This window comes from Sapajus apella, unplaced genomic scaffold (assembly GCF_009761245.1).
Source record: "Sapajus apella isolate SASKATOON/1434 unplaced genomic scaffold, GSC_monkey_1.0 scaffold142, whole genome shotgun sequence".
NCBI classification, from domain to species: Eukaryota; Metazoa; Chordata; class Mammalia; order Primates; family Cebidae; genus Sapajus; species Sapajus apella.
In genome coordinates, this window is record NW_022437082.1 from 1,706,148 (window position 1) to 1,719,769 (window position 13,622).

Genomic DNA, 13,622 nt, shown 5'->3' on the forward strand with positions numbered 1-13,622 from the left:
ACTGCGGCCCGCCGCCCGGCGCCCCAGGGTACTTCCGGCACTTCCGGCGCGAACCGGCATTTCCGGTGCAGTCGCTTCCGCGGAACCTACTGAGCGCGGCCGCCGACCTAAGCCCTGCCGCCGAGTGCCTGCGACCGGCACGGCGACACCATGGAGCGCCCAGATAAAGCGGCGCTGAACGCACTGCAGCTTCCTGAGTTCAGGTAGCCCTGAGCGGAGCCCCGACCGCAAGGCGGACTGGCCTCAGCCAGGAACAGGACTCGAGGAAAGGTCCTAGCTGAATGGGGTGGGCGTGAGGTCTGGACCCCGGGGACCTGGCCGTAGGGAAGGAGGCGGGGAAAGCAGGTTGGGGCCTGAGACGTCTGCACGCCCGGTCCCGACCTTTCGCACGGGAATAAGGGACCCGGGGTCGTGGGGAATAGATCAGTGAGCCTTCAGCTCGTGCTCCTAACCTAGCACTTCCTCTTGCTATCGTCTATATTGCAGTCTCTTTCATTACCTCAGGGTGAGCTTTCTGAGGACAGGAACGCGGTCTCCTTCATCTCCGTGTTCCCTAGGGGTCCTGCATTGTCCGGGCTTAATAAATGTTTGCTGTATGAATTAACGAGTAGAAGGGAATAGTTCTCTGGAATGGGACTGCTTCACTTGGAGAATCAGTAAGCTGGAGGCTGGTGACTGAGTATAAGGAATGTATGAGAGAGCAAGTGGTTCTCGCCCACCTGAAGTAGGCAAGGGAGTGATAAGGGAGTTAGCGCTACCATTCATTAAGACCTACTGTATATTCCCATACCTACTGTATGTTCCCATTTATGAGAACATGCGGTATTTTGTTTTCTTTTCCTGTCTTAATTTGCTTAGGATAATTGCCTCCAGCTCCAGTCATGTTGCTGCAGAGGACATGATCTCATTCTTTTTTATGGCTGCATAGTGCTCCGTGGTGTATATGTACCACACCTTCTTTATCCAGCCTCAATGTGGGATTTTTAAAAATTACTATTCATTTATGAGAATACCAACAGATATTTTTATTAGGTACACTTAAATAGAGCATAATTCTTCTAGACTGATTCTGGTTTCCTAATGGAATTTGCAGTCAAATCTTGGCAGTGGAAGAAAGAATTTTGTTGTCCTACTTGCCACAAAAGGGAATGTGGTAGGCTCTGCCTGTACAATGTTGGCTGCAGAAGTTTGTATGAAGTGGGAAAACTAGGTGGTGTTATGAATGGAGGCACAGTAAAGTTCATCCTGAACTTTTTCCTTTGCGTGTGACAACTTTAATTCTAGCCTTTCTTATTCCTCATTTCTAACAAGTCTCCACTCAGTAGCACCCAAAGATACATAGGAGAAATCAGTTGAATGGTATCAGTTGCTTTGTCTTGGAATAAGCCACTGATTTTTACCCAAGGTGGCTTGTGCCAACAAAACCAACAGCTCTTGTGGCTGGAAGCCAGGGAGAAAATGTCCTATAAATAGTAGAGGAAGTTTGCTTGTTTTCAAAAGTTTGTATGTATACTTTGACTTAATGCTTAGTCCCATATTAGTGAGGTCACAATCCAGAAAAGTCATATTTTCGAAGTTTAAGGTAAAAAGAGACGTGAGAAGGAATTAGCTATATATTATTAAGGTATGCTGTGTATAGATTGTGTGAGGGCTAGAAATTAACATGTAGAAAAGTTATATTTGGGTGGCGGGATTATAACTGATTTTGTTTACTTTAAAACATTTTTATGGTGTTATATCATCTTTTCAATAGTAAACTTTTTAAAAACCAGACCAGATAATAGATACTCAAGAGAGGTCATGTAAAGAACACAACAATCAGTTAACACTTCCTTTCTGTTCCTTTATCAAGTTAGATAATCTGAAAGTTGCATTCCTAAAACATACTTTTTTATTCACCATAGAAATACCAGTCAAGTGCTTTTTTTTAGGGTCCACAAAAGAATTGGCCAAGTAGTGACTTTTTGTATTTTTTGTAGATTCTCTACTGCCACACACTCATATTCTCCATGAGGATTACACAATAAATTCCTCTAAAAATGTACTAGTAGGAAACAATTTAAGGGAGCTTATGTATATTAAATGAGAGTTATGTAGCTAAGTGATAACCAAAATGAAGCATGTTAAAAGTTGATCTAAGTACCAAAAGAAAATACTAGAACTTTTTTTAACAGCAATAATTATTTAATTTCTCACACATGTGTAGAGCATGTGATCAAGAAATAAGCATGAGGTTAGTTATAGTTAATATATGTTCTACCCAGTGTTTTTGTGGGTTTTTTCTTCAGGTTCTTTTTCAAAAATAAATTTCATTGTGTATATTTGAGGTTCACAACATGATGTTATGGCATACATATAGTAAAGTGATTACTGTAGTCAAGCAGATTCACATTATCTGTCATCTCACATATATGTGTGTGTGTGTGTGTGTGTGTGTGTGACCAGAGCAGCTAAAATCTCCTTATTTACAAAAGTCCCTACCATGCAACTTTATTGCCTATAGTCCTCTTGTACATTAGATATCTAGACTTGTTCATCCATATATCTACTGTTTTGTGTCCTTTGATGTACATATCCCTATTTCCTTCCCTCCAGCCTCCCACTCTCACCCCTACCCCCATGGTAATACTGTTTTATTCTCTATCCTTGTGTAGTTGACTTTTTTTTTTTTTTTTTTTTTTTTAAGATTCCACATATAAGTGAGATCATGTAGTATTTGTCTTTCTGTCTCTGGCTTATTTTACTTAACATAATGTCTTCCAGGCCTATCCATGTTGTGGCAAATGGCAGATGTCCTTTTTTAAGGATGTTAAAAATATTACCTTGTATATATACACTACAGTTTCTTTATTTTGTCTGTCTACATACACTTAGGTTTTTTCCAATCTTGGCTATTGTGAATAATGCTTCAGTGAACATGGAAGTGCAGATATTTTTATGATGTAGTGATTTCATCTTCTTTGGTTATATACCAGAAGAGAGGTTGCTGGGTTGTGTGGTAGTTCTATTTTTAATTTCTTTAGGAACTGTTTTCCATTAATGGCTGTACCAATGTACGTTTCTAGTCACAAAGTACTAGGGTTTTTTTCCTCCACACTTTTACCAACATTTGTTATCACTTGGCTTTTTAATAATAGCTGTCCTAACAAGTGTGAGGTTATCTCTCATAGTGGTTTTGATTTGGATTTCCCTGATGATTTAGTGATGTTGAGCACCTTTTCATTTATCTCATGGCCATTTTTATGTCTTTGGAGCAATGTCTGTCCAGGTGTCCATATTTTAATCAGGTGGGTTTTTTGCTGAGTTGTAAGAGTTCTTTATAAATTTTGGGATATTAACCCTTATCATGATAAGTGATTGGCAAATATGTTTTCCCAGTCTGTAGGCTGCCTTTTCATTTTGTTGATTGTTTCCTTTGCTGTACAGAAGCTTTTTAGTTTGATGCAAGCCCCTTTATTTTTCCTTTTGTAGCCTAAGCTTTTGGTGTGATATCCAAAAAATCATTACAAGGCCAGTGTTAAGGACCTTTCCCCCTTTGTGTTTTCATGTCTTAAACTTTTATGTCTAGTTTTATGTTGTAAAACTTATATCTTTATGTTTTATTTTATCCATTTTGGGTTGATTTTTGCATATGGTGTAAGAGTCTGGTTTTGTTCTTTGGATGTAGAAATCCAGTTTTCCCAGTACCATTTATTGAAGAGACTATCCTTTCCCCATTGTGTTCCTCTTGACACCCTTGTTGAAGATTATTTGGCCATATATGTTTGGATTTATTTCTGGGCTCTATTCTGTTTCATTGTTATATGTTTCAGTTTTTATGCCAATGCCATACTGTTTTGATTAATATAACTAATATTTTAAGTCGGAAAGTGTGATGCTTTCAAATTCTTTTTCAGTGTTGCTTTGGCTATTTGGAGCTTTTTGTGGTTTTGTATGAATTTTAGGATTGGTTTTCTGTTTCTATGAAGAATGCTACTAAAATTTTGATGGAGATTGTGTCATGTCTGGATATTGCTTTGGGTACTATGGACATTTCAACAGTATTAATTCTTCCAGTCCATGAACACAGGATATCTTTACATTTATTTGTGTCATCTTCAATTTCTTTCATCAGTGTTTTATATTTTTCAGTGTATGAGTCACTCATCTCCTTAGATGAGTTAAATTTATTCCTAGGTTTCTCTCTCTTTTTTTTAAAATAGATTCTTGCTCTGTCACCTAGGCCTGAGTACAGTGCCCCAATCACTGGTCACTGCAGCCTTGAACTCTGGGGCTCAAACAATCCTCCAACTTCAGCCTCTTGAGTAGCTGAGGTTACAGGCATTCGCCACCACTCCCAGCGAATTTTCAAAAATTTTTTTTGTAGAAGTGAGGTTTTGATGTGTTACTTAGGCTGGTATCAGACTCCTGGCCTCAAGCCTCAGCCTTCCCAAAGTGGTGGGATTACAGGCATGAGCCCCTGGGCCTGGCCCCTAATTATTTTTTTAATGCTATTATAAATGGGATTGTTTACTTGATTTCTCTTTCAGCTCAGTAAAGGATGTGGAAGTTTGTCAAATGCTTTTTCTGCATCAACTGAGATGATCCTACTTGGTCATAATGTATAATCTTTTTGATGTATTTTTGTTTGTTTGTTTGAGATGGTCTTGCTCTGTTGCCCAGGCTAGAGTGCAGTGGTGCGATCTCAGCTCACTTCAACCTCTGCCTCCCAGGTTCAAGTGATTCTCTTGCCTTGGCATCCTGAATAACTGGGACTATTGGCAGGTGCTACCACACCCAGCTAATTTTTGTATTTTTAGTAGAGATGGGGTTTTGGCATGTGGGCCAGGCTGATCTTGAACTCCTGGCCTCAACTGATCAGCCTGCCTCGGCCTCCCAAAGTGCAGGGATTACTGGTATGAGCCACCACATCTGGCCTGATTATTGTTGAATTTGGTTTGAAAATCTGTTATTGAGGAATTTTGCACCAATGTTCATCAATGATGTTGTCATATAGTTTTCTTGCTGTATCTATCTGGCTTAGGTATCAAGGTGATGTGAGCCTCTTAAAACGTGCCTGGAAGTATTCCCTCTAGCTCTATTTTTCACCCATAACAGAAGTTCCTCTTCCAGCTGAGGAGGGCACGCTGGTCCTTCTGCTCTGCCTACCTCCTTCCATGGTCTGGTATCTGGTGCCTGTGGTCAGGGTTGCCGCATGGGTTCAGGGACTGTTGTGGCAGTGGCTTCCCTGGGCCGAACCTCCGATTCCAGTGGAGAAGGGCGCGCTGGTGCGTTGGCTCCATCTGGTTAGTTTGCCGGTCCACTGTCTGGTGCTAGAGGACAGGAAGCTGGTGACTTCCGCAGGTGCAGGCTCCAATTGCAGCAGGAGAGGGCATGCTGATCCATCCACCTGCGGTACCTGCCTAGTTCCCTGGTCTGGTGTCTGGTGCTCATGGTCAGGGTTACTGCATGGGCTCAGGAACTGGTGTGGCAGTGGTTTTCTTGGGCAAAAGCTCTAATTCCAGTGGGAGAGGGTGCGCAGGTGTGTTCGCCTCATTAGTTTGCTGGTCCATTGTCTTATGATGGAGGACAGCAAGCTGGTGGCTTCCCCTGACGTAAGCTCCGATTCTAGCGGGAGAGGGTGCGCTGATCCAACCGTGGTACCTGCTGCATTCCCAGGTCTGGTGTCTGGTGCTGGCAGACACGGTTGCTGCATGGATTTGGCAGTGGGGCCACTGTTCACTGTGGTTTCCCTGGGTAAAAGCCGCAATTCCAGAGGCAGGGGCACCGAGTTTCTTCATTAGTTTGTTCACTCAGCTTGTTGACAGTTGATCAGAGGTGCCCTGACATGTCCTCTCACGCTGGATGTGAATGATAGTCCCTGGTGTATAATCTTCATGTTCCAGCGGAAGAAATTCCTACTACCCACAGCTGGTTCTCTAGGATCTTCGGATTATGAGCCCCTGCCTGTTATCTTCTTTCTACGTAGCATCTCGTCTGTGGATGTTTGTAGTTTTAGGGACATAAGAGCGTTTGGATATGGCTGTGCAAGTTCTGATTTTCTCTTTGTTTACTTTATTCCAGAAATGAAAGTTCGTTAGCATCTACGCTGAAGACGCTCCTGTTCTTCACAGCTTTAATGATCACTGTTCCTATTGGATTATATTTCACAACTAAATCTTATATATTTGAAGGTAATCTTAGACACATTAAAACAGATATTTTCCCCCGATTTAAGATTCTGTGCTTTTATGACCTCTTTATATTTGTAAACTGGGTATTCTTATTATTTTTTTTTTTTTTTGCTTTTCAGAAAATCATATTGCTCATAACGAGTCTTTATGAAATAACTTATTTCAGCTTGACATTTTACTCATTTATGGTTTTCTGTGAAATAGCGTGCAAATCCTTTCTCTTAGTACCCTTTTAAGAATAGGAGTTGGCTGACGTGGGAGGAGGAATTTGGGGGAATGGACTTCTAGTGTCGGATAATGGAAGGAAGAGAAAATGAAAATGAAGTCCTCTTTTTGATGTCGAAGTCTTTTATTTTTTTTTTTAATGAGATGGAGTTTCGCTCTTGTTGCCCAGGCTGGAGTGCAATGATGGGATATCCGGCCCATTGCAGCCTCCACCTCCTGGGTTCAAGTGATTGTCCTGTCTTAGCCTCCTGAGTAGCTAGGATTATAGGCACCTGCCACTACACCTGGCTAATTTTTGGTATTTTTATTAGAGACGGGGGTTCACCATGTTGGCAAGGCTGGTCTTGTATTCCTGACATCAGGTGATCCACCCACTTTGGCTTCCCAAAGTGTTGGGATTACAGGTGTGAGCCACCTAGCCTGGCCTAAAGTCTTTAGACTAAGTTATAATTATGGTTTTGTTTAAAATAATGTTCTTACTATATAGAAAATACTCATATCTTTTAGTGAATACTTGATTCATTACCACCCATAGTATTATTTTTTAATTGTCTGACTAGTTAATTAATGTTATTAAAAATTAGAATGCTTTGTTTTTTTGTACTTTGGTAAATTTTGGAATAAAATGGAAACTTTTTTTTTTCTCTTGATAGGCGCCCTTGGGATGTCCAATAGGGACAGCTATTTTTATGCTGCTATTGTTGCAGTGGTCGCCGTCCATGTGGTGCTGGCCCTCTTTGTGTATGTGGCCTGGAATGAAGGCTCACGACAGTGGCGTGAAGGCAAACAGGATTAAAGTGAATGTCACCTTTTGACAGCATTACATTGATTTTTTAAAATGGTAAATGCTGGAGTGGGGGACATCTGATTTGAATAAAGTTAAAAGAGCATGTTAAAGTCAGTCTTAAGGAGTCATGTTTGGGTAGTGTAAAATTTGATCCTTCTAATATGTTGGTTTGTATATTCAGTTTTCACTGTATGAATCTCATTTGCAAATGAGAATTTGGAAAAGTTAAATTAGTTACAAATGTTAATTTAGTTACACATTATTCTTGAAGGAATTTTATCTTCTTTCAACAAAACATGTTTTGTAGTATTCTGACTTATGGTTGCTTTTGAGTTTTACTCCGTTGGATATATTAAGATGCACACAGTGAAGCCAATTAAACTCCATTTTATGCTGGAATGCTTTCCTTAGCATGAAAATACCAAGTCCTTGGATTTGAAATTTTAATTTCCTATGGAAAGTTGCTTAAATTGTGGACACTGGAATTTGAATGTCACTAAGGAATTTCACATAAAGTGTAATCTCTAGTCAGTAGGAATTTTCCATTACATTATTTTATGGGAAAACTAGGCTAAATCACATACACTGAGGTAAAAGGACTTTAGCTTACTGAAAGATCTAGAGAGCAAAACAAAGATCTCACCACTCAAACAGCCTGCTTCCTTCAGGTCCCCTTGCAGGACAGCTTTGTGCTTTGCAAACCAACTTTTTAATGAGATACTTTGCTTCCTCATTCAACATTGAAGCTAGGCTTCTATTAAAAGGTTTGAGGATGCCCCATTTAAAATTGTTTTTCCTACTGTTTTTTAAAATTGTAGTGTGTATGATAGGAATTTGCATTTAAATATGTTCATTTTTGCATATGTTAAGAATAGAAAAAATTTTGAAAACGTTTTTTTTTTAATACCCAAAATGTATTCTCCTTGGGGTTATCCGATGGAAAAAAATCCTTGAATTTATTTTCGTATCTTTAGTCTGTGTACTTTTAGTTACTTGGTACTAATTGTGTGCAATCTAAAAACACTCCCCAAAGTATTTGTTTTTTTAATTATAAAACCATAATACATGTTCATTGTAGAAAGCTGGAAAAATACATATTCATACAGGAAAAAATAATCAAAATTTCCCATAGTGTTGCCATCTAAAAATAATCTCTATTTTAGTTATCCCATATGCATTTTTGAAAGCCATTTCTTAATCTAGCTTGATACACACTGAAAGTTTAGATTACAAGTTCAAATTCTGTCAGCTTTTCCTGACAGCTTTGCACTTCTTCAGATGAGTGGTTATTGACCATTTTCTTTTTCTTTTTCTTTTCTTTTTTTTTTTTTTGAGACAGAGTCTCACTCTGTTGCCCAGGCTGGAGTACAGTGGCATGATCTCTGCTCACTGCAGCATCCACCTCAGCCTCCCGAGTAGCTGGGACTACAGGCAACTGCCACCACACCCGGCCAATTTTTTTTGTATTTTTTAGTAGAGACAGGGCTTTCACCATGTTGGCCAGGATAGTCTTGAACTCCTGACCTCAGGTGATCTGCCCGCCTCAAGCCTCCCCAAGTGCTGGAATTACAGGTATGAGCCACCTTGCTGGGCCTTATTAGCCATTTTCTAAATGAGCACATTCTGTCTTTATTCTCTTAAAATTCAAATTTTCTGTTACTGATAGTCCTAATACTTAGGATTCTTGCTTAAGTATTTGAAACGATTACCGATTTGTTGTTCACATTATGTTTTATGTTGCGAAATTGGACTAAAGGAATAGATGGATGATTAGTCATAAAAGTGAAATAGGCATTTGTGTTTAATTGTTGAGAAAAGTGAAAGATCGGTATGATTATTATGGAACTGTTTTTAATTCTTGCTTAAAGACTACAATTTTAGCATAATGACATTTGAGTCTAGGGTAGTATGTAGTAGATTTCCAGATGGTCCCTATTTAAGATGTATTGTTGTATTTAGAATTGTCCACCTGATTTCTTTTTATATAATGCCAAGGTTTTTCTTGTGCTTTTGGGATCTTATGCTGTTGTAAAATATTACTGTCCAATGTTGGATTATTTTGTTTGGTTTCAGGCATTTGCTGAATAGGTAATGATATATGGTATTTTTCTGCAAGTATTTAAACCAGGGACACATGCAAAGACAGTTGTAATTTCCTTTTGGAAAAAGCCCAAGTGTTTGAAGGCTAAAATCGAATGCTAGGGTTGATATTTAGGATCATTACAAAATAGGCTTGTTTTCATAGCAGTTAGTTTGTTCCTAGAGTTTTAACTGTTAACTCACTAGTTTGCTGCTGTTTTTAACTATGTCAAATAACATAAGGTATTTGACAAATAGATTTATTTTTCAAGATGCCTCACTAGTTTCCTTTTACAAAATGTATATACTTCAAGATGTATAGAAAAGAAAGCTACAGTTGAGCTCTTATACATGTTTTAAGGTTGGAATATATTCCCTATTGTTTGAAAACCAGTTGTAAGAATAACCTCAATTAGGAGGTATAACTTGAAGTGTCAGTCGAAACTACTGATTTAACCCCATTTATGGTACCACATTACCTTCCTCACCTGTTTTGCCCCCGAGAATGTAGTCCGTTTTCTCAGTTGTGTTGAAAAATGAAAAGTCTGCTGTAGAGTGCATCTGATGTCATTAGCTCTTCAAATGGATACCATTGTACATGTAACAGTAGAATTAGGTTTTGGGTTGTTAGTGAAAAAAAAATTAAGCCTGCCATTATAAAAAACCCTATGTTTCAGCCAGGTGTAGTGGCTCACGCCTGTAATCCTAGCACTTTGGGTGTCCGAGGCGGGCGGATCACCTGAGGTCAGGAGTTCAAGACCAGCCTGACCAACATGGAGAAACCCCATTGTTACTAAAAATACAAAATTAGCTGGGCATGGAGGTGCATGCCTGTAATCCCAGCTACTCAGGAGGCTGAGGCAGGAGAACCGCTTGAACCCAGGAGGCAGAGGTTCTGGTGAGCCAAGATCACACCATTGCACTCCAGCCTGGGTGACAAGAGTGAAACTGTCTCAAAAACAAAAACAAGAAAAACCTGTGTTTTATGGAAATTCTACCAGAAATATACTCTTTTTTTTTTTTTTTTTGAGACGGAATTTTGCTCTTCTTGCCCAGGCTGGAGTGCAGGGGTGCGATCTCAGCTCACTGCAACCTCCATCTCCCAGGTTCAAACAATTCTGCTGCCTCGGCCTTCCGAGTAGCTGGGATGACAGGCACATGCAACCACGCCTGACTAATTTTTAGTAGAGATGGGGTTTTGCCATGTTAGCCAGGTTGGTCTCGAACTCCTGACCTCAGGTGATCCACCCGCCTCTGTCTCCCAAAGTGCTGGGATTACTGGCGTGAGCCACCGTGTCTGGCCTAATAATTAGGACATTTTTATCATGAATATCTCATCAGTTTTGCCAAAAGAAACAACTGATTGACTTGTTTGGCGTTTGTTTTCCATTTTCAAGTGAGTTTTATATATACAGTTAGAATACCCAAGGAGACCAGTAAAATCAGTTAAACAAGTAGGGTGTATCCAAAGAAAGATGAAACCAGAAAGTACATAAAAGGGATTTAAATCCCGTTTTAAATGTACCTAGTATGTATTTCTTACATCTAGACAAGTTCATGTTTATTGTTTAATTTATGCCCAAGTGAAGTTGTAAACTTATGGTTCAACTTTGACACAGAATTTGTCACTTGTCTGAGGTCAGTGGTAGGTTTCTCTGCTGTCAAGCACTCTGTCACCTACCAGATTAGTACAACTATTAATTGAGACTCTACTCCTATGTTTAAGATAATTTTTACAAGAGTTGGCTGAAGCAGCACATTAGTAACCTGACAGGATTTCTTTTCCCCTTTTCAGGGGAAAGGGTCACCTTGAAAATTAATTGTTTTCAGAGACTTTGGGAATCTAATGATGAATATTACACATAATCTATGAATAGCTTAATCCTTTATATTTTCCTTAAGATAGGAATTCCTCGACATCACTCCTGGCCACACTTTTCTTTCCTGTGTTGTTGCTATGTGTATTTGAAAGTAATATCTGCATTCCTTTTAAGATGTTTTATAAGTCATATTTGTCAAACAGAGTAGTCTTCCTTTTTCCCATGTTTGGTGTAATCTCACTGAATAGTAATAATAGCAATAGCTAACAGCATCTGCACAGCACCTTACAGTTTGCAAAGAATGTTCACACATTCTCATTTGAGTTTTGCATAGTGAACCTGTTACGAGATGTCCCTTGACGTCGATGCTAAAAGTGTTAGAATCTTTAAATCACTAGAGTCCTTGAATATGCTGTAGTATTGAATAGTGCCCTGACTAGGGGAAGGATTAGATGTGCTGTATTTCAAGCTGTGTATAATCAGCAGAATGGGGGGCTTGAGTTCTTTAGCTACTTGAATCAGATTTACTTTTGTAAGTGATGCTTTTTTAACTGTTTTCTGGATGGATTTTGTATTCACTATATTGTAACCTATAATTTGTATAAATTTACCATCTGTTGTCATTAAAAAAGTATCTGTAATGCTACTTTGATATGTCCTGATTCAATTAATGTTTTATTAACCACTCTGTTTTTAAAAATTTGTCTGCTTCTCATTCTATAACATGTAGAATACATACAGAGCTCACTTTAAAAATTTGTTTGTTGTCCTCTCTGTTTGTACTATGTAGATTACATAGAGTGCCATCAAGAATAAGTTTTTATGCAGTAAATGTAAATCAGAAATGCTCAAACTGATTGGGAGTGTGGGAGAGGGGTGTTGAGATGTAAAGGACTGGTTATACTTTATCTGGGGTGGGCTTCAGATGCCCCTAAAGGAGAGTTGAGAAATACTTATCACTAATTAATTAAACGTGGGGATAGATAATTCTTGACAATATCCACATACCTCCCCCACATATGTCCTGTGTCCTCTATCCTCTAATCAGCTATTGATTGCACTCTAGCTCCTTCCTGTGCTTCTGAGGACTCCAGCTAATTCTTATTAATAAATATTAATATTATCCCCTTCACAAACACATTTGAAACGTCTTAGTATCAAAAAATTTTATAGGTTATGAGATGTTCAGGGAACTCAGGAAACAGGTAATGGCGTTGCAGAAACCATAGGACAGTGGCTTTCAAAGTTGACTAGAATCACCTTGTAGTATTCATTAAAAACAACTGATGGCCTAAACCTAACCCAGACCTTCTGCATTGGAGTCTCTGGGGGTGGAGTGGGGAGGCTAGAAAGCTCTTTGGGGCCAGGCACAGTGGCTTATGCCTGTAATCCCAGTGCTTTGGGAGGCTGAGGCGGGCGGATCACGAGGCCAAGAGATCGAGACTAGCCTGGCCAACATGGTGAAACCCCGTCTCTACTAAAAATACAAAAATTAGCTGGGCATGGTTGTGCACACCTGTAGTCCCAGCTACTCAGGAGGCTGAGGCAGGAGAATCACTTGAACCCGGGAGGTGGAGGTTGTGGTGAGTTGAGATCGCACCACTGCACTACAGCATGGCGACAGAGCAAAACTGGCAAAAAAAAAAAAAAAAAAAAAGCTCTATGGAACAGGCAACAGGCAGTGATCAACATGCAGCTGGCTTGAGAACTGCTGGAGATTTAGAATTGTGCCTCCGTGTATGTTTTTAATGCTGGGCTTGAAAATGTATAAAGCCTGAAATAAGCACACACATTGTTAGACAAAGGTAGAATGTTGAATAATGCTATATTGAAGCTACAATTTAAAATCCTTTACTGGATTCCTGGCAATCCATATTGACTTTGCTTCAGTGCTAATGCATTACGCTGAATGAAAATTTTAATACAGGGAACAGCCAACTTAAGAAACAACTGAAGTGTGCATAGGTAGACATGGCCACTACTGTGCCTGTGATGCCTTTTTCTTATTTGGAATCCTCACTGCTGTGGACTTTGGAGATAAGGAAAACCAATAGTATGTGAATCAGAGGTTTCAAAAGCGGAGAAGTAATGGAAAAAAGCAGAAATGGTTTCTAGGCATATTGTCTGGCTCCCCTGCCCCCCTTACCTTTCACTGCTTATACATGTCTGCACTTGCTTTCACATATGCCCTGCTTGTTTGCCCATTAAAGATGCATTGAGGTTAGCCCTTTTAGTAAATACAGGATGAAGGTGGAGAACATTTGTTCACACCCTAGCAACCCAGGGTTGCTTTCCTCCAAAAGAGGATTCAGCAGCCTTGAGGGGAGGGATAGTACAAATGGCACACCCTGCATCTCTGCGCATCTCACCACCTTCATTGCTCCCACCTGGGGCCAGCCCAGCTTTTACTCTTTGCCTGGAGCCTCACATTGGTTTCTGCTGCCCTTCTTGCTCCTGTGGTCACTTTGCCACAAAGGAACTAGAAGGTTCCTTTAAAAATATTAGATCAGGCATACTATGCCTCTGCTCAAAATCCTC

At 39.7% G+C, this 13,622-nt stretch overlaps 1 protein-coding gene across 1 annotated transcript; it reads left to right on the top strand.

Annotated features, from left to right (window-relative positions):
* Positions 1–34: 34 nt before the first annotated feature.
* Positions 35–7,299, top strand: VMA21 (vacuolar ATPase assembly factor VMA21). The gene is made up of 3 exons (XM_032264090.1): positions 35–203; positions 6,064–6,173; positions 7,052–7,299. Exons 1-3 carry the CDS (start codon positions 151–153, stop codon positions 7,192–7,194), a joined length of 306 nt encoding a protein of 101 aa, XP_032119981.1. The 5' UTR covers positions 35–150; the 3' UTR covers positions 7,195–7,299.
* The last annotated feature ends 6,323 nt before the right edge of the window (positions 7,300–13,622 follow it).

Bases quoted from the DNA above. Each gene is read 5' to 3' on its own strand.
- VMA21 (XM_032264090.1), top strand. From the start codon at position 151: ATGGAGCGCCCAGATAAAGCGGCGCTGAACGCACTGCAGCTTCCTGAG. The intron at 204-6,063 runs GTAGCCCTGAGC...ACTTTATTCCAG, and splicing joins CTGCAGCTTCCTGAGTTCAG to AAATGAAAGTTCGTTAGCAT. The intron at 6,174-7,051 runs GTAATCTTAGAC...TTCTCTTGATAG, and splicing joins TAAATCTTATATATTTGAAG to GCGCCCTTGGGATGTCCAAT.